This window comes from Brachyistius frenatus, unplaced genomic scaffold (genome assembly GCF_029030835.1).
Source record: "Brachyistius frenatus isolate BFR_SWC_R1_liver_20210118 unplaced genomic scaffold, ASM2903083v1 Contig_83, whole genome shotgun sequence".
NCBI lineage: Eukaryota > Metazoa > Chordata > Actinopteri > Embiotocidae > Brachyistius > Brachyistius frenatus.
In genome coordinates this window covers 241195-261898 of record NW_027210682.1, presented here as the reverse complement: position 1 = coordinate 261898, position 20704 = coordinate 241195, and the positions used below count along the sequence as shown (strand labels likewise).

Here is a 20704-nt window from a genome sequence, read left to right as displayed (position 1 = left end):
ACAGATGAAAAAGCAATAACACCCAACAATAAATAAGACCTGCAGTAAATTCCAGCTTGGTGAAAGTCATGATGTATAGTTCTTCAACGCTGTGTTTTATTTGTGTCATGTCGTTAATCATACATCCTATCACTAAGTGTCTTTAAGTCTGTCTCGGTGAGGATCCTCTTTGCTACAATGCAGCTTGTTTGACAAATATCAGGATTTACCCGACTTTTATTTTTGCTGTGTTACATAATTTTGCAGGATATGACTGATGCAATACAGACAGTGACAACAGTAACCACAACTACAAAGGCTCCTACCCTGTATGTAGCTGAGTCATATTAAGATTACAATCTTAATGGATTACAATTAATGACATGCATCAGTTTTACTTTAGATCAGTCATTATTATAAAAAGTCAAGCTTTGAGTGTAGGTAAAAATAAATTAAAAAAATTGCCATTTAGGAGTTAAAAAAAGAAATACAAGTATATCGCTCAATATTTTTTTACCATAAACTCCAGGGGTGTACTGCTGGTTTTTTAAGAACTGGAGCCCTCCTGTGATTTTGCGCACGGGCGCACACACGGACACATACACAGCTTATTAGGGCCTGAGCACCGATGGTGCGAAAGCCCTATTCTTATTCAAGCGGTTATTATTATTCTCCGTAAACAACTGCATGTTTGTCGGCTTTATCATACTCAAAAACTCATGAAAGTTGGTACACGCGTCTCTCCCGGCGAAAGATGTTGTATTTTAGTGGAGTCGCGAGTGGACGTGGCCAAATGGCTCGCTAGCAGATAAACAGCTGCCCCAGCAGTTCCATTTACCTACATGCACGAAATTCGGTGGACATGTGTAAAAAAACAGTGACCCAAAATGTTGTTCAAAATGTGATTAAAAAAAAAAAAAAAAGTCATACTATAGCATGTCATCCAAAAAGTGACCCAAAAATGAGTTTTAGGTCACTTTTTGCTATAGTATGACTTTTTTTTCAGAATTTGGACGACATGCTATAGTATGATTTTTTTTTTTTTTTTTTTAAGTCATGACAAAGGGGTGGATCAAACCCTTAATCTTCTAGCTGAGAGGTAACAGTGCTAACCACTGCACCACCAATATTCCCAGGAGATAGTTTGCATTGTGACAAATCTTTGGCTCACTGCAACCTATATCTCCGCCGTCCACAAATATTCATTCAAATGCGACCAAAATTGCCGCAGACATACTTTGGATAGAAGATATACGTGTTTTTGAAGGGGGTCTGCAGTGATATTAAATATCTTCCTGTAATGTGTAGTGTATGAAAAACTTTTTCAATTTCACCAAACGTTTCAACTTCACTAAAAGTTGAATCACCTTCAACAGGCTGAGGTGGAATCTGAACCATTAATAGAAACCTTGGTGAAGTAGAATCTTTTACCTGTTGAGACTGTCAGTTTAGTCACTGGAAAGCTCTGAGTGAACTCCGTGAAACAATTTCTCCACCGCGACTCATGCTTCAGCGCTGAAGATAATCTAGTGGTCTACGATGCTGCTTCAGAGCTGGAAATGACCTCATGAGGACGGGGGGCGGGGGGGTAATCCACACATTTCACAGAGGTTTGATGTTTAAGGTTGAAACGACGCTCCAAACATCACGAAACTTTTGTCAGCCACCAACTTTCATGAGTTTTTGAAGATGTTAAAGCCGCCAAAAAAAGGCAGGTTTTTTTATATCTCTATCAGTTTAATCAATAAAATCAACAAAATGATCCTGCTCTTTTCAATGGTTTTACTGGATTACTCATCAGAAGTGTGATTGGTCAATTTTAGTCAACTAATTCCTGCAAGTGTTTCAGACTAAAACTCGTTGAAATGAAGGGCTCCTGTTTACTGAAATGCTCGAGGACTTTGAATTTGAAATGTAAACGTCTGCAAATGTCGAGTTTGTAATAACAGTGAAATATAGTATATTGAACAAGGAAAAGGGGAGCGGATCAAAACGAGACTTTGGGATGACGTCATTAATGCGCAATTATGTGCAAGTTGCATTGCTGAAACTTTGTTCTGAGGGGTTTCTAATATTTTGTCCATCTCTTTTTTTTTTAAGTAATCATATGCGGAGACTGACTCATATGAGCCAATGAGTTTTTAATCACAAGACAGTGGTAAGACTTACTGTTTACAGTGGTTTATTCCTTTTTGTTTGTAAGCTTGCTCACCGGCCGAGGTGTCCTCAGTCAAATCACACCTCACCACAGAGCTGCAGGCCACAAAGGCAACACAAACCACAGACACCTGTCTTTGACTTGGAGGTAGGATCAACATTATCATCATTATCATGTCTAGTCTACTGTGAAGCCAAGCGATCACTCACTGCAATCAAGCCTCTGAAAGCTCGGGCTCCTGACAACTCTGGCGAGGATAGAGAGGGACCCGGCCCATAAAAGAGAGCACAGCGATCAAGCTGCTGCCCCTGCTGAGGACAGCCCTGTGTGTGACAGCCAAACACTTTCCCTGATTAATCAAGCCTAGCAGCGGGGCTTTATGTGCCATTAAGAGCCCTGCTAAATGACTTCACTTCATTCATTAAAGTGGAGCATCCTCTGCGGGTAGAGCGGCCCTGCTTGCCAGCCAGCCAGCCAGACAAGGGAAAGCTTGGAGAGAGATGGTGGTGGGGCAGCGATGAGGGTAGTGGGGGCACTGAGGCAAGATAAACAACGACAAATATAGACCCATTACAATGCTGAATAATTCATCTTATACGCAGGGCTTCAGGAAAACAACGGAAGAAAAAAAAAAGAGCCCAAACAACCATGGGAATTATGGAGCCTCTATACAGTGGAGAGCATCTTCAAAACATGGCTACTTATGCACACACCTCGTCTGGGAAAGGTGCCACGACAAGATCATAGCCCAATCCCTTTATATGGAAAACCAAGTTCCAGCAGACTAATCCCTGATGCATTTTCATCAGGTAAAAGTATAGTTTTAATGAATCTGCATAGGGGAGTTGGACTGGTAGGCGAGTGAATTAATTGTTTGAAAATGCTGCTAGGTGTGTACAGTACACGCTTTGTTTGAGCTATTCTTCCAACTCTTCTGCAATATACACACAGACAGGGATTTGTACAGTAAAGCTCATACATAAATTTGAAAAAGGCTGAGAGAAAAGTCAAGAAAAGAGAGAGATTATGGAAAGCAGAGACTACGATACACACCGATAGTACTGAGAAAAGGACAAAAACAGGTAATTTACTCGTCAACAGTGAGATAAAGATGTAAAGATGGAGAGATTGATCAAAATTTGCATCAGCAAGAGATCCAGGGCACAGAGAGCAAGAGAGACACCAGTGAGGGAGAAGAAGAGGGAAAGAAAGAGTTGGAGAGAGTCAGAGGGGGAGAGAGTAAATGATTAACGAAAGGAGCTGCGAGGGGAGGTCAGGATGGAACAGAAGAGGAGTGATACTGCAGCCTGTGAGCACAAGTAGAAAGGACAACATTGTGAACAGCCTTGCTGCTGTCATACATCTACTGTAACAGAAGATTTGCAAAAGTGCAACCAAATGTAACTCACAACAACTTGAGAACAAGGGGGGTGAATTAAAGTCAGTGACTGAGACAGTATTTCCCCTTTTCAATTTTAAAGACAGATACTAATTGATCACTAGCTTTTGTGTTATTATACACTCAAACAAATACATGATTTTGTAAGCAACAACTTTAAGTGTCTCAAATAAAATGAAAACCTTCATGTGGATAAAGTTTATGTAATCATACAGAAGAAAACTTTAACGTTAAACTTTAGAATAACTAGCATTAGACTCTTTAACTTTGTCCATTGTCTCGGTCAAATACATGCCTTAAATTAATCCCCAAATGATAGTGCGCTGTGGCTTCATCGCCGGCTGCTCACTGATGCATTTCTAATTGGCATTTTTGCTGATGGTCACAAGTTAAATCTATATTCTCCATTACCCCTCCACAGCAACCCCTGGGATCTCTCTAATGGCTCCTGCTAAAGACAGAGCACTTGAACAGGGATATTCGTATAAAGTATGTTCTCTCTGACTGGTCTTTGTGCAGACTTGAGTTGCAGGTTTTGGTGTGCAGTTGAGAGTTGGGGAGGAGGAGTGAAAAGTTCATGACAGCTTTGAAGATTAGCAAAACACGTGTCATAAACCTGCATGGAAACAGCCTGAGGAGAGACACTCAGTCAAATTTATCTGCTCATGTTCCCTGCTTTGTCTTCACTGAGATGGTCTCACATGCCGCTTTGCTGAGCAAATGTTTGTCGTAGCCTTTATCCCTCACACTTCCACAACACATAGTAAAGCCCTTAGTGGTGCTTTGGCTGGGTGACAGGCCTGAATGCTCCAACACCGGCTTGGCAAAGAGCAGTGCATCCAGAGCTGGCTAAGTGTGGTTGGGGGCTTACTTCAGCACTGTGTAAGAGGTGAAGCAGAAACACAAATAAAATCTCTGTGATATTACACAGGTGACTGACTGTTCGCGCTATCACATGGGTTAACAGCATTTCAGAGAGAGAGAGCGAGGGTAACATTATAACACTTTTTTTCTTGGATTAACTGACGAAACCATTAAGATTAAGTGTTTCTCATACTTCACATGAAAAGAGACAAATCTTACATGACTGTAAACAGTGAAGTAGCTTTCAGTGGGAGTTCCTCCCCAAAGAGAAAAATCTGCCAAAGGTGAAACGTCATACGTAAAAGTATAAGTCAAAAGAATGAAGCTCATATCCTGACAGAGAGGAAGCATCCTGCATTCTTTGGCTCACCTCAGTGTAGACCTTGTGTTTACCTTTCATTAACTAGAGATTCCAGAATCATCTCCCTCCCCCCACCTTTGGGACTGTCAAATAAGAGGTGAAAATAAATTCCATAAAACCAGCTAGTTGAAAGACAAATATCAAAAATAACCAAGATAATAATGTGTGAGTTACAACTTGTTTAATAGAAGCCACCACGTTAAGTATATTTACATAAACAGTTTTTGGGTTGGGTTCTCTTTTATTGCCACTTATCATTAAATATATGTCTTGTAATTGTAAATGCCCATAGAGCCCAAATAAATGCATTGACATAGCTCAAGAGAAGAAAAGCGGACATTTAAACGAATGCAACATGCTGTATGTTTACTTGATTACTGGTGGACTAATTTATCATTTCACGACCGTGCACTACAATCAACTAACCTAAACTACAGGACAGAGACTGATAAGAGCCAACTTATACTGATACTCTGACCACAAGCCCAACTGTAACGGCGAGTCTCCACCCTGTGCTGTAAGAACAGAACACACCGTCCTTCTAAGGCTCAACCCAAACCTGGTTATTCTCAAATTTGTTGTGCGTGAAAAATAACAGAAACTAAATCTTTGATAATGTGTAAGCTACAGTCTTTATTTCAGTTACAATTATCTTTTTGGGTGCAGTTTAATAAATTAAGCTCACATAACTTCAATGGAAATTTGACACACATACGCAATATAGACTGAAACAATGTTTTGTTTCCGGTGATGACCAAGCAGATACTGCAATCCAGAAACATTTCAAACTTTGTTATCAGATGTTAATTGCCAGGAGTGGACCTGTGAAAGTTTTTTTTTTTTTTTAACAAGCATAGAGCTTATTTCAGCAGGTATTTGGATGCACTGACATAATTTGCTGGCTTGCTATCTACGGTGATACCAACCTTATTATCAGCTACATCAATAAAAACTAAAAAGTGATGTTGAGTTACACAGAGAAGAATCACTTCTAGAAAAAACAACTACTTGTTTCAGATCGGTAAATCATTTTCTTAAACTGTGTCAAAAAGTGTGACCAGGAATATTTGTATGACTTCTTGACGAAGGAAACACATTTTAAGCAACACTACTATTCAATATTTGCTGTTTTCAGAAAACAATTTCCAAAACCGTACCCAAAAATATTAAGTTTATTATCAAAGACATTTACATCAAATTAATTGTTTCTGGTATAGTTGAGTGTCGGCTGGTGTGGCTGTAGACAAAGTGTACGCCTTTAAATTCATCACCATGTTTATCAGTGAAAATACTGAGTACGAGTTCATATGAGTGGGTGGTGTGTACCCGACTATACTGACTAAATGCTGGCAGTTCTGGCAGGATACACTCCCAAACCTGTCTGTCGAATGCAGAAAATTAGCAGCAGCAATTAAGACTTGAACAGCGAGTACATTAGAAAGGAAGCCCCCCTCCCCCCTCCCCGCCTCAAACAGGCACAATCAGACAAAGTGAAACAGTTCTTGTTCAGTCAGCAGTGCAGAGACTCTACTCTCTCACAGAGCAGACAACAATGTCCAGCGCTGAGATAACAGGAAATGCCATCTTATCAGAGAGAGGGAGAAACAGAGGGAGATGGTAAGAAGGCGTTGATGGGCAAGCTCACTGTTTACCAACAGTCTGATTGAGCAGAAATTCTGTTGCGTCCTTCATATGAAAATCTGTCATTTACACACAGGTTTCAGGCAATGAGAGTTGTCCACGACCGTGATTTCTTTGCAGAACATGTAAAGTGGATAAATCAAATAAAAGTGGAGGCAAATCCATCACTTTCTTAATTTGAGTTCCATTTCGTTGGCTTTGATTTGTTTAGATTGAGTCACCTCTCGTGGGGAGTTTGTTTAATTTCACAGCTGAAAGAACACCAATGATTTTTAGGAGTGTTTTCCTTGTTCAACTTTCTCTACAAGCTATTACAGTAAATCTTGAATGCAATACAGCCATAAAGCCCAGAATATTAAACTGCTGTTTACAGAGAACTTTGATGGCAACACTTAGTGATCATACAAAGTTAATTACTGTCTTTTTTACAACCTATTTCCAGAGTTTCTTGAGAAGAGGGGAGTTGAATGGATTATGGATCGGGGTGTCCTGATCAAGTTTTTTGGCACCCGATCTGAGTCATTTAATATTGACTATCTGCCAATACTGAGTCCCAATCCAATATTTTTTATTTTCCCAGATAATACAGCAGCACAGTTCACACTTCAAATTCATCAAATTATTAAAATCAACCTATAGTATAGTCTTGACAATTAAATACATATGTAATGCAATAGGACAAAATGCATTCAAGCTGTTCCTTAATTTATTTATTTTTACTGTTTTTACTGTATATATATATATATCTATTTTACAGCCCGACAAAGTAAACAACCAAAAACTATTTTATGACAATTCCAGTCAGTGCAGCAATTGTTTTCATGTTTTTGTTTTTAACAAAATAACCAAGTTTAGACATTTCCTCTCTATAATGACTCTGTACTTTTTTTGTTTTCACTCAACCACTCTGCAGGGGGGAGCAATCAGCGACCAGTGTCAGTTATGTTTGATGAAATTGAAGTCAAGTGTTTTTTCTAAAAAAACACACACACACACACACACACACACACACACACACACACACACACACACACACACACACACACACACACACACACACACACACAGTGGTATTAAGGTATTTTGTCGTTGCCATTCGTTGTAGTGAGCTCGGTCTGTCGTACAGTAGTATGCGGGACCTGGACTGTCACGGCGAGGGACGCTCCCGTCTCCTGCCAGCTCCACACATCGTCCAGTGACACACTGTCATTGTTCAGTCCACACAATACAGCATTCCACAATCAGCAACAACTACTACAAAAACACAGGGACAAGGAGACGACAGGGAGGAGTGTACTGCTCTAATCTTATAGGATTATAATTCCTTTCTACAGGGCTCTAATAGGCCGCTATTCTTTTGAACAACAAAGCTTCAAGATGATATTGAAAAAAACTGATACAGATGAAGGCAATCTGAAGCAATTTGGGGAAGAATGTGAACCTATTAAGGCCTGCACAGAGGCTCTGGAGTAAGTATAAATAAATGACAAACAACTCAGGGAAATATTTCTTTTTGTAACATGAGGCTGTAAAAATTAGCAGTAAAATGTATGCACTGAGATGTCTACAAATGAGTAATAGCATTTAATAATAACAAAACAGACCATGAAAAGACAGAAAATGATGCACTAGCCGCACATATTTATAAGTTCACTTCCAGCTCTGAAGAAATCCTGGCGAGTTCCACTGCTGCCCTGTCGCCCACCTCGTGTCACTCAATTATCCTTTCTGCTTCTCTGTGGTTGAAAAATGGCATTAAGTAGATCTTTAAAAGTCAAGAACTCTATGTCAGCAATTTAAATCCTAAGCATGTGGATACACTGCCTTGGATTCAGAGGGGAGAAAGTGTCATTGTGGACTTTACAAGGATCAGTGGGCGGGCGGACGGCCCGTCATCTGAGGACAGCACATTTATGGAGAATTAAAGTGAACAACTCTGTGGCTTGACTTCACAAAACAGACAAGGGACAAGTGGAATAGAAGAACGGAGGGTTATATACAGAGAGAGAAAAGTAAAATAATGTGTGTATGCGTGTGTGCACAGGAGAGAGAGAGAGAGAAAGAGGGATACAGAGAGAGTGTCTGAAGCAGTTCCTAAGCCTAGCCGTCACGCATGCTTAACCTTGCGCTAGCGCCTGTGCGATGCAGCTTGCATATCAATGATGGAGGAATATCAGCAGAGGCCTCCAACCAACCTCCACTATAATCAGCAGAGGGGGGCACAGCAGCATCCGCAGTTACACTATGCCACTTACAATAGCAACGCAAGTTATACTGGTGAGCTGTAAATGTGACACAGCATAGTCGACGCATTCATAAAAAAAAATCGGATGTGTGGGGATGTACATAAATGAGAATGCTAGATTAACTCGTTTTACTGACAAACAAAAATGCTAGGTTTGAAATCAGAAACCTGACTTGTAAAGACACTCTTCCACAGAGCCTGTAAGTGTTGTTTCCACCGACAAGCATTTACTTTTGGCTGGAGCTCTCAGGTTACAGGAAGCGCTTTGAGGGAGAGCATCCCTGACTGTGCTGTGGTTTGGAGCAAAGCTGTGCATGTTTGGTGGTCACCATGCAGGTACAGCAAAAAAAAAAAAAAGACTTCCTGACAAAAAACCACAACAGCTACCGCTAACAGCATGAACAAAGCCTGACAGCATGGATAGTAGTTTCCAGTCATGGTCAACAAAGCATACTATAAACTGCAACCCCCCCACCCCCACCCTCCTCTCTGCTTTGTGTCTCATCCACGGTCCACTGTTCTGAATCCCTCAATCCCCAAATGTCAGTATCTCAATCCCAAAGATAAACCTGATGCACTGCAACTATTGGAGAGAGAAGAGAAGAGAAGAGAAGAGAAGAGAAGAGAAGAGAAGAGAAGAGAAGAGAAGAGAAGAGAAGAGAAGAGAAGAGAAGAGAAGAGAAGAGAAGAGAAGAGAAGAGAAGAGAAGAGAAGAGAAGAGAAGAGAAGAGAAGAGAAAGATGTGATGTGATGAGATGAGATGTGATGTTGTATTTCTAATTAAAACAGAAGCATTCAGGGACACCCATGCGGTCCTACGGGACCGGCACTAGGTGATAAACTCACTCATCCGTACCCTCTGTCTTTTGAGGGGAGTGATAAAAGACTTTCAGGATGCTATGCCCTCTCCTCTTCTCTCTCCCCCCCTCTGTCCCACATGCTATCTGATGCCGACGGAGGCCTTTTGTCACGTCGATCTTTCCCAAGGACCCCTTGGCGTCCTGTGAGGGTGTCTTCCACAGGGTCCTGTCTTTTGACTGACACGTCACCCTTTTTTCAGCCTGCGTCGATCAGAGGTTGTCCCCCCCCCCCCCGCATCATACAGCTCAATAAGAGGTAGCTGCTTTGATAGCAGTTCTGTGGCAAGTTACATCTCTGGCAGTGGGGATAAGAGAGAGACTAGGAGGGATGCCAGCAGATAAAAGAGGACTTTTAACAGCCTCTGTGTGTTCAGCAGGTTAAAGAGTGTTTTCTATCAGAGCCTTGTCAAACTGTCATCATCACTTTTGTTTGAAGAGAGCTTCTGTATACCCAGAGAGAAGAGGAAAAACATACCAGAGCTCAATTTCTTCTCCGGTTTTCTTGTAATCCCAGATTGATGCTAATCTAAAACACTGTGCGGATTACATTCACTGGCGGCAGTTTTAAATTCCTATCCGTCACTGACCGTCAGTGTTGGTGAAAGACAACAAAGAGAGAGCAGCGACAGCTCGCTGTGTTCTAACAGTTGTTCACAAGCATCCCATGAGAGCCGGAGAGGCTATTAGCTGTGTAATGATTTCTGGATGTTGTAGTTCACACTCGCACATGCAGCATGACAGACAGATGCAGGTTGATTTTTGAGGGATAAAACATATGGGAAAAATGCTCAAAAATGCTCTGAGCAGACAGCTCATGTGAGATTACAGACTCACACTTGCAGTATGCTCTCGATTGACCCAAAGGGACAAAGAGTGGATACACACATAGTCACGCATATACATTTATATATTGTTCTCTGTTGATTTAAACAGGGAGGAGCAGCTTAAACTGAGGCCCACCATGGTGCTCTGGACTTATGTAAACAGTGCCAGGTGTGGCCACTTACCAGTGTACGTGATCCACAGAGAGAGTAAGATGTGTTTAGAGTGCAGAGGGCCGGCTGATGCACAACCATTATGAAGCATTAGACTATGAGGTCCTGCAGGGCACCACCTGACCCCGTCTGACCTGGATGACAAAACTCCCCCCCCCTCCCCCCCGTCTTTCATTTAATCAATCATCAGCCATCATATTTGGAAATGTTTCACCATTCACATGTGATGCTCATTTTCCTTATGAAGCTTCTTCATTTCATCCACCAGGTTGACCAGCAACATAAGTTTATCCTCTGGCTACGTTCTTTTGTCCATGCTTTAACAAATGACTTCCTCTCTGTTCTGACGAGCGCACCTCAGTCATTTCTCAAGGACAACGAAATGTAGTAAACAAACCCCCCCAAAAATCTATTCAATTACATTCATCAGGGGCAGCTGGCACGGACAAAAGATTCCCCGCACAGTTGATGTGATGCATTGTGAGCATACAGTGTGTATGTGTGAGATCCTGCTCCATTTTTATTGTAGTTCTCCTGTAATGCGACTGACTGTCAGAGCCAGAGTGGCAGCCTGAATTGCTTCTGTCGGATAAACACTCCCAGCATGCACTGCTTTGCCTCAGTCTGCGCAATGCTGCATTGGCAGCCTCCTGGCAGGATTCTGAGGTGTCTCAGTTCAGAAGTAGCTGTGTGTGTGTGTGTGTGTGTGTGTGTGTGTGTGTGTGTGTGTGTGTGTGTGTGTGTGTGTGTGTGTGTGTGTGTGTGTGTGTGTGTGTGTGTGTGTGTGTGTGTGTGTGTGTGTGTGTGTGTTGAATGATGATCCTTACAGAACCAGAAATGATGCAGAAAGTCTGCACCAGAATGATGGTTGGCACCTCAACTACAGACTGAACAACAAAAAAAACCCACTCAGCATAATTTTTGCAGCTGTGAGTTTACAGTTTGTGCTTATTGAGATGATGTGTACAAAAAACCCCAAAAGAAAGCAAAGGGTACTTTCTATGAAAAGTTCCTCCAAAAAAAAAAAAAGAAGCGCTGTATGTCTGAGAGAATTGAGAGAAGAAGTATGTGTGTGCATTTCAAGCAGACGTTGTTCTGTGATTCACCACACACGGAGAGAAAAGGGAGAAAAGGAATGTGTAGTATGCGCTGCGATGCAACTCACTCAGGACCACAATCCCAGAACTATGTGGAATGTGTCCTCTAACTGCCAGTGACTGAAACCTATACTCGTTGAACAACTGCAGTACACAGTCAGCGGTCGTGTACTGTCACTCCGTATCAAAATCAAGTGAAGACCATAACACAGGTACGGCGAGAGAGGGAGGGAAGAGACCTGAAGGGTGTTGCTGTCTGAGAGCCAGAGAAAGCGTTCCTTATAAGAACAAAGGTGTGAAGACAGCGGTAGATAGATGTGATTTATTCAGTAATATGTGCATCAGGATTTTATTTTAAAACGTGGTGATTGCTATTAAACATAGGGGACATGTTTTTGATGTTTACTCGGCATGATTCACAGACCTTACTGCCAACAGTTCACGACTGTAACTGCATAGTCTTAATCTATGGATGTCTAGATCAGGGACATTGTTTCTGCACAGACGTGTTTTTTAAATGTCTTTTTTTTTTATTTTTTTTTTTTTTAGAGCTTTGAGCACCAGAAACAGTTCCAGTCATCTTTACTGAACTGGTGTGCTGCTGCACTATTTTCAGAAGTGGATACGTCCCAGATGTTGCACATCAAACTGGAACCATCTGCATGGGGTGATACCATTAGGGCTAACTAAGACAACATGTTTACTGATATATTTTTATGATTTAGGTAAACCAATCCTTTAAAGCATCATTTTCTTACTCATCTGCTTCTCTTTATCTGCACATCCTCCTCTGTGAAAGGTACCGATTAAATACAGGAAGTCAGTAAGTGATAACAGCTTTCACCACATCTTCAGTCAAATGTGTTTCTAATATTATGTGAAGTCAGCGTTTGCTGTAATCTATGCAAAAAAGGACACAGCTTGGAGAAAACTCTGGTGCATTTTAATATATTCTTTCTGCAAGAGACGATACTGAAATGTTTATAACCATATTGCAGATGGATTACACTGGTTGAGATGATGTTAAGTTGTCATACGGTATAATTACGAGCATTGCATTTGTGTTAACATTGAAGTATAACAATTTATTAAATGTATTTTATAGTGTGGACAGAGAGACATTAGGTTTCCACACAATTTCTAAGGAGAGAAAAAAATGAGACTGCCCTGGGGCTACCAAACTTCGATACTTTTATGGCACACTCCCAATTGCTTCCTGAAAAATATCTAGTCTCAAAAAAATGCCTTATTATTCATCCACCAAATTTTGAGAGCCGGCTACATTTATACTAATCTGATCTCATTTTAAAACGCAAAACTTTTTCTGCGCTTACACAGGAGTAAATCTCATCAGCACCAGTGAGCCAATGGGCTTACAGCGCTTACCATACAGAGGCTGCATTGGGACGGGCTGTCCACGTATCACTCGGTCTCAACTTAAGTTAATGAATCTTACAATAGGACACTTTATTTTACTCTTTTCAAACTAATTTCTGACGACATACCTGTCTGCGTTGCGTTGCCAAAACTGAGGCCTCTTTGTGTACAGCTAGCTAGGTAGCGTCTACTGATCGCCAACATAAACAGCATTTGAAGAACATCAGTAAATTGTAGCACCTATCAACAGCTTGCATGCGAGACCTTTAGGAGGCATCTGTAAATTGTAGCAACACAAAATAACCAAGGTTACACTTTTCCCCTGTAAACTACATGAAAGATTTGCACCGTCACGTGTACTGTAAATTTAGTTTTTTGGTAGATTGGCTTTTGTTCAAATGAATTGTATAAAACTGGTATAAAAAAAAAAAAAAAAGGATCGTTTTAGAAGAGGTATCTAATATGTTTGAACGATACCCAGCCCTAAACTGTCTCTTATTAACTTTGGAAATCTCTGGCAGACTGTACTTACTGAAACTTAACACCTTATACAGCATTCAATATGGATGCTATTTTTTTAAATGGCTATATTTTGCGATGCTACTATTTGTATCATTTTATCTCCAAGTATCCAAACCGAAAACCCCCAAAACCACGACATAAACATTTACAAATCTGAGGTAAATCACACACTGGTGGAGGCAAAAAAAAAAGAAGAAGAAAGAAAGAAGTATATTCCCAAAATGCACCTGTGGCAAGGGCACACCGCACAAATCAGATGCTTATCACACACACACGAACCGGTGAACAGAACTGCACAGAGGTCAGTTGCATTTCGCGCTCCTCTACATCTACATGGGCGAGACGCCAGAGCCTCGGAGTCTGCGGGGGTCCATTCTGAGGTCAATACTACAACACTGTAAACTAATGATCCAGCAAATTCCCTCAGTTCTGCTCTCTCCCCTCCTCCTTTCCCTCAATCTGTTGTTGCCCTCCGTCTCTCCCACTCTCTGATCCCCCGCTGCGCCGCAGAAATGAGAAACAACTGAAGACTCGGCAGCGCTGGGCCCTGCTCTGCTTCTCCGATACACACCACTGATAAACAAGGCGGCTTGTTAAGAGACAAATGAAACTTTGGCTTGCTTGATTTCTGCCTTTTTCATCTAGTGTTTTTTTTTTTTCTTGTCACCCATTCCTGTCTTTTGTTGTGGCCTCGGCAGTAACGCCCAGTGGAACGTCTCGCTTGCATCAAAATGTAAACACAGATAACGAAATGATCTACACCAAACATGGAAGCCTAAACTAAATGGTGAGGCGGAAAAGTAAGAAGTCTTGTGTGCAGGGAAGATCTCACCATTTCCAATCTCATAGCGTATCTCAGGTATGCCCATTTTAAACAACATCCACTAGAAATAAAGTATTTGTACTGTAAATATCTTTGGTTAAGGAAAGATGAATCTTAAACATCATTACAAGATACTGAAAGTGGCTCATTTACGATAAATAAACGAACAGTTTGAGGCTGAAATGATTAAATTCAACAATAGCACGAAAGTCACATTAAGTGTCTCGTCATTACAGCCTTGCCTCTGTTATTTATGCGTATGTACCTATGAAAGATTACGGTTCTCTAATCTATGATTAAAGTTTAGGTTGTTTCTTACTTTAAAAGACAGCAAGTCATCCACTTATAAAGTTAACACACAAAGTCCTCAAGTGTGAACCACTGCACACTGTCAAAGGACTCCTGAACAACTTCTATACGGCAGAAAATCACCAGCTTACATGCACGCATACAAACACACACAGATGCACGCATGTGTTCACGCAAGAGTCTCTTCCAGGCCGCGAGGAAGATTTCCATTTCTGCCTCTGTCAGTGCACGAGATAAGGCAGCGATAGGGTGCCACTGTTCAGTCCTTTTCATATCGATTGGAATAAAGAAGGGGGCTCGAGGGATGAGACGAACACTCAGACACGCTGTTGACAAACACGAGTGAACTGAATTCAACAGACACAATGAATGAGTGTCGGTAGCTGGGACTAGAGATGAGATGATTCATCTTTTATGCACATCTCCCCACCACAAATTAACTCTCACAGGCGGCAAGAGCTGAAAAACACAAGTTTAATGCCATACTGCCATGCTCTCCCTCTCCCAGTCTCTTATCGGTTTCAGACGTCCTGACCAGAGCGGCAACAGACCCGAAATGGTTTTTTTTGCCTGCCAACAGTGATGGCATATCATCAATCAATACATGGTCCTGATCAATGAACTCTGCTCACTGACCATCTGACCCTGAGCGTCCAAAAAGTAGTGAGCAGTTGAGCCTGGTTGAGGGCCACTTACACAGAATCTGTGCTTCAATGTCAATCAGGTTTTCGAGAACATCTGAATTTTGTGGTAGTTTATATTTATCTCAAACATCACAGCACAAACATTGTTAAAAAAAAAAAAGTAAGAAACAACTTGCTTAAGGCTTTAAACCGTATTATTTTTAATCAGCTATATTTTATTGACATGTCCACTGTCAATATTGTCTTAATTCCACAGAATAAAATCTCATGTCTGATGAGGAAAAAGATGAATTAGTTGCATTCCCGGGTGACAAACTCAGCTGTCAGTCTGCAATCCCTGTCAGTGAGCAGGAAGCACAGCACAAGCATTTCCAGTAAAAGCAAAATCTATGTAAACACAAACTGCTGGACATCTTGTAGTCTATATCTGGCCAACTATTTTTTTTTAAAAACAATTTTTTTTTTAAATAGGCTGCCTCTGTCTCGCAAAACGTTGAGCCACGATGACTGTCTGCTGTCACAAATCTCATCTGCTGTAGCGCTGACTGGACTCACGGAACACGGCAAGACAGTCTCTTACAAAAGCGACACCTCAAAACAGCAGTCAAATAAATGCGTGGACTTTCTTTCCGCTGCCGACACACGATCGCGAGCGTCTGGTTTCGCTCTGCGTGTTTACAAAACTGCTACATTGTTACTTTAGTCGGAATAATTGGATACGTGTGTGTGTGTGTGTGGGGGGGGGGGGGAGAAAGACACACGCGCCGACCAGCGCAAAATTACAAATTAAATATTCAGAGTGAAATGAAATAGCCAACAAGCAAGACAAACACACTGGACTTCACAAGAGGAGGATATTGCTGGATTAAAAAACACACACACACACACACACACAAAAAAACGTCTTGAAATGAACCTGAAACATAAAAATGAAGCGGTGAAGCAGAAACTGCGAGGTAAATCCTAACCTCGGTGGTCTACTAATATTAAAACCCCGCCGATAAAAATTTGTTATCTTTCTTCAAATAAATGAAGCAGTCAACTTTCCAACGCTTGCAGAGCGCTGAGAAGAGAGCCCCATGCCGCTGAGTGTATCGCCGTGTGCCCTCCCCTACCGCAGCTCAGTGTGTGACTGCCCCCGGCCGCTCATGAACTTCCCTCACAGCCGCGGTTTCCTCCCCCATAAATAAAACTTACTTTTCTCTGGCTTGGCTGTCGGACGGCACGTTGCTACTCTTGCCTTTGGCGTACATGCTTGCAGAGAGCTCCGATTGTCACGCACCTGTCAACCCATCACAACCTCCCTGGGCACAGCCCCGTCACCATGGTGACACAAGCAGCGTCGTCTCCTATTGGATGCCCCGCTGTTCAGGACCGCCCGCTCGCCATGGCAACCACCAGTGAGTGACAGCTGCCTGGTCACGCCCCCCAACGGAATAACTCCACCCCCTCGTCTCTCTCTCTCTCTCTCTCTCTCTCTCTCTCTCTCTCTCTCTGTCTTTCCTTCTGCTTCCTCATTCTGTCTGTCTGTCAGTGTCTCTCCCATCCCTTCCTTGATTGGAAAGGCTCTACTGACATGTAGACAGACTGACACACGCACGCATGCACGCGCGCGCGCACACACACACACACACACACACACACACACACACACACACACACACACACACACACACACACACACACTCCCTCTATTCTGTTCTCAGTGCAAGTGGGGGATTTGAAACCGTCCAACTAGGATTTTAAACAACTGGCTTTGGCTGTTCCTTTTATAGACAATCACACCCTCTACCGACGCACACACAGCACACTGCGCAAACAACTCTCGCAAAATACAAACTGCATTTCACTGGTGTTTATTTACATAGGTTCTATGATATCCAAACATGTGTGGAGGAGCAGATCATGTTGGGAACAGACAAGCACTACCGAGGGCCTGTAAACAACACACTCAGCAAGCACAGGGAGGGTGTACTCTGAGAAGATGGGAGAAACCTCCCTGTGCTTGAAGCACTGCTACAGTGCAGCTGCTCCACCACTAAGAGGAATGTTTGGGAAATCCAGTGATACCTCAATGTCAGAGTGATGCAGTGTGAAAGGACACGGAGGATGATCTGCTCTAAAGTGTAAATAAGGACCTGTTGGAGTAACTGATACGTGTGAGTTTGATCCAAAGTCCTCCCTCACATAAATGAACAAACCCTTGTGAGGTGATATGAAGCTCTCTCGCGATCCGAGGAATGACTCAGGTTTGGTGCATTTACATGAACTAGAGGTCACGATGACCGTGGAAACACAGTCTTCCTCACACAACACTGTAGGTGTGTTTTTAGATATGCAGCAGGGGAAGAAGTGCCATGTCATGCTGCTGTCCAGCCTGGCAGCTAACAGAGAAGAGGGTTCAATCCACTGTCACAATGTACTTATCACAAAACCACTGAGAGAAAGCGCACGAGAGGAAAAAAGAGATGCACCACAGCTTGCTGCCGTTCAGGATGCGAAAAGTACAGAGTACTATCATACAAAGGCTGATTCCCAGACAGTAGTAAGCTCTGGAAAGACACACCGTGTGTGTGTGTGTGTGTGTGTGTGTGTGTGTGTGTGTGTGTGTGTGTGTGTGTGTGTGTGTGTGTGTGTGTGTGTGTGTGTGTGTGTGCGTGCGTGCGTGCGTGTGTGTGTGTGTGTGTGTGTGTGTGGGCTAAGGGCATAGCACAGGGGCAGCAGTGTTTACGCTTACGCAATGCTCCCGCGATGTGACCCAGTTGGAATAGATGCATGCTGCCTCATTCTCTCCCGTTCTCTCTTTCTCTCTCTCTCTCTCTGTGTCTCCCCCCCTTCTACTCACACTCTCATCTCTCTCTCCTTCACTGAGACATCTCCCTCGTTCTCTCTCCCTCCCTCTCGTTCTGCCTCCCCTCATGAGCCAAATGAACCCCCCCTTCCCTCAGGAGAGAGGCGGAGGTTCTATTTCAGACGAGCAGAACTTTTGGTTTTGGGATGAGTCCCTCAGGGTCGATCACCATGACAACCACTCACAGGCAATAACTGTGTGTTCCAGAGGATTGAGGAGGAGGAGGAACAGGAGGAAGGAGAAGAGAGGGAACAAGGGAGAGAAAGCAGGAAAGAGAGACAGAAAGAGAGAGAGAGAGAGAGAGAGAGAGAGAACATAAAGGTTAACAGGACATGTTATGTAAAAAACGTCAAATCAGATTAACATGATCCAATTGAGTCACCTGTGTGTTGTTATGTTCCCAGATGGGTTACAGGTAATGGTACAATTTAATCATGGTCATATGCGTGTGGATTTGTATGAATAGATCAAAAGGACTCCAGTAAATTGTCATGCTTGGACTTAAACCATGTGAATAATGGTTATTTGTACCTAAGTAAGTGCAAAGTAAAAAAAAAACTCTCTGTACATTCTCTCCTTTCTCTCTCCTAACTATTTTAACTTCCCGGCAGCTTCGGTAAGCTTGGTGGGGTAACAGATGGCCTCTGTTGTACTATAGGGGGCTACAGTCTGATCTTAAGTAGGTCACTTCAACTCCAGTTCACCTCCCCCTCCTTCCCCCCTCCCTTCACAAAATGTAATGTGTGGGCCTGTGGTGACAGCCCCAGCATGTCACACAGAAAAGCACATGTACAGCAAGAGAGCAAAAGATCTGATCCAGAGAGGGAGAGAGGCAGACAAAAGAGGGGTTGAGATGAGTGATAACTGAGGGGGGTTTTTTTTCTCCAAATTTTACAACTTTTTCCTCAGAATTACTTCCAATAGCTCCTCCAGCTCATAAAACATTTACCTCATCCACCAAAGTCATAAGCCTTGATGCCTTGAAATAACAACACAGATCGAACGACCAAGTGAAACAGAGCGAATGAGAGTTCCTGTTATTGTAACTCTTACAAGTGTTGTGTTGTATATGCAGCTTTTTACTTCTGCAGCTGGTCAAGATGGTGTTTTTTGTTCATCCACTTGTTTCCTTCCTGCCAGTCAGAACCCCTCCAAAAGGTCACAAGACAAATCTAAAAGGTTGTGAGATGCTTACCGGGAGGGGACTATTCACTGATTATTTGCATTTGTGTGAAAACCAGCAGCATCGTTTTGCCTTGAGCAGTTACAATACAAAAAATATTGTAAATTTGGCAGCCATTGTTTTTTTTAAGCACCACAAGCCAGACAAATTGTGACCTAATACATGCACTGTAAATGATCAGATAACATCCCTCCTTTCTTTTCTCCATCTCCTTTTCTTCCTCTTACTTACATTGTCTCACCCATCAGGTTCTTCCTCTCCGTTTCGGTTAAGGACATCTATTCCAGGCTGTCCAGCAAATGGACTCTCAGTACTGTCCCTTATAGGCTATAAACAAGCCAACAATAAGGTACAGAGTCAAACCAAAATACACCCATAATTGTTCCCTCTTTTTCCTCTCTGGAACACTTTCTCTCTTTTGTCACATAAATATTAACATACACTCGCACACAGTGTGCTACACACACATGCAAGTGATAGATTTGCTCCTCCCCAGCTTTACAACAACTGCTTTGGCATTTTGGCAAACAGCCTTTGTTTACTGAGGCTGTCGATGGGCTATGTAATCGTATATTTCCACTGAGAGTGTCTGTTAGCAAGGACGCTAATTAGCAAACGATTAAGCTCTCACACAAAAGAGGTTCTTGAGATTAATTGGTGCTGAAGTCTACAAAAGCTTGCGGCTTGGTAAATAATTTAGCATGAACAATTGTACACCTTGTCGCATTGTGTTTTTATTTTCAGATGAGTAACTGCGGGTGTCAGCACTAACAATACATCACTGTTCAGCAGTGGGTTTCTAAAGTGGACAGTATGACAGCGTGGTGACAATGCCTGTGAATTTTCTTTACTTAATGTATTTCATTTTTGATGCTCTAAATCAAGACAGTTCACTCATGCATTCAGTCTGAAATTGAGGAAACACTCCTCTGAGTGCAAATGTTATCCGATAGTGTCCTCTGCACCTGTAACACCTTCACAGCACCTCAGTGAAATGAGCCACGTCTGCTCACCCTGTTGAAAATGCTTTCTCTTGCAAAAACCGGTGCACACTGGGAAACATGGGAAACACACACACACACACACACACACACACACACACACACACACACACACACACACACACACACACACACACACACACACACACACACACACACACACACACACACACACACACACACAACACAACACAACACAGAAACAGACGAATCACACGCTCATGCAGACACCAAGGATAAATCACTTCTACAAATGTGTACATGTGGATTCACACATGTAAGAATAAACACATATACAGCACAGGGTAAAACAGATAAAACTCTTTGGTCCCATTTCCCTATCCAGGGGCATCTTGAAACTGCCTGCTCCAAACAACATTTGCTGTTCCCTCAAC

General features: G+C 42.3%; 1 protein-coding gene across 1 annotated transcript in view; it reads right to left on the bottom strand.

Annotated features, from left to right (window-relative positions):
• The window catches only part of LOC138627222 (single-stranded DNA-binding protein 2), a 52978-nt gene extending 36257 nt beyond the window's left edge, over positions 1 to 16721 (bottom strand). Inside the window, exon 1 of the mRNA XM_069709419.1 lies at positions 16472 to 16721. Within this exon, the coding sequence (XP_069565520.1) occupies positions 16472 to 16527 (56 nt within the window). The 5' untranslated portion in view covers positions 16528 to 16721. The remainder of the gene's footprint in view (positions 1 to 16471) is intronic.
• Positions 16722 to 20704: the final 3983 nt, after the last annotated feature.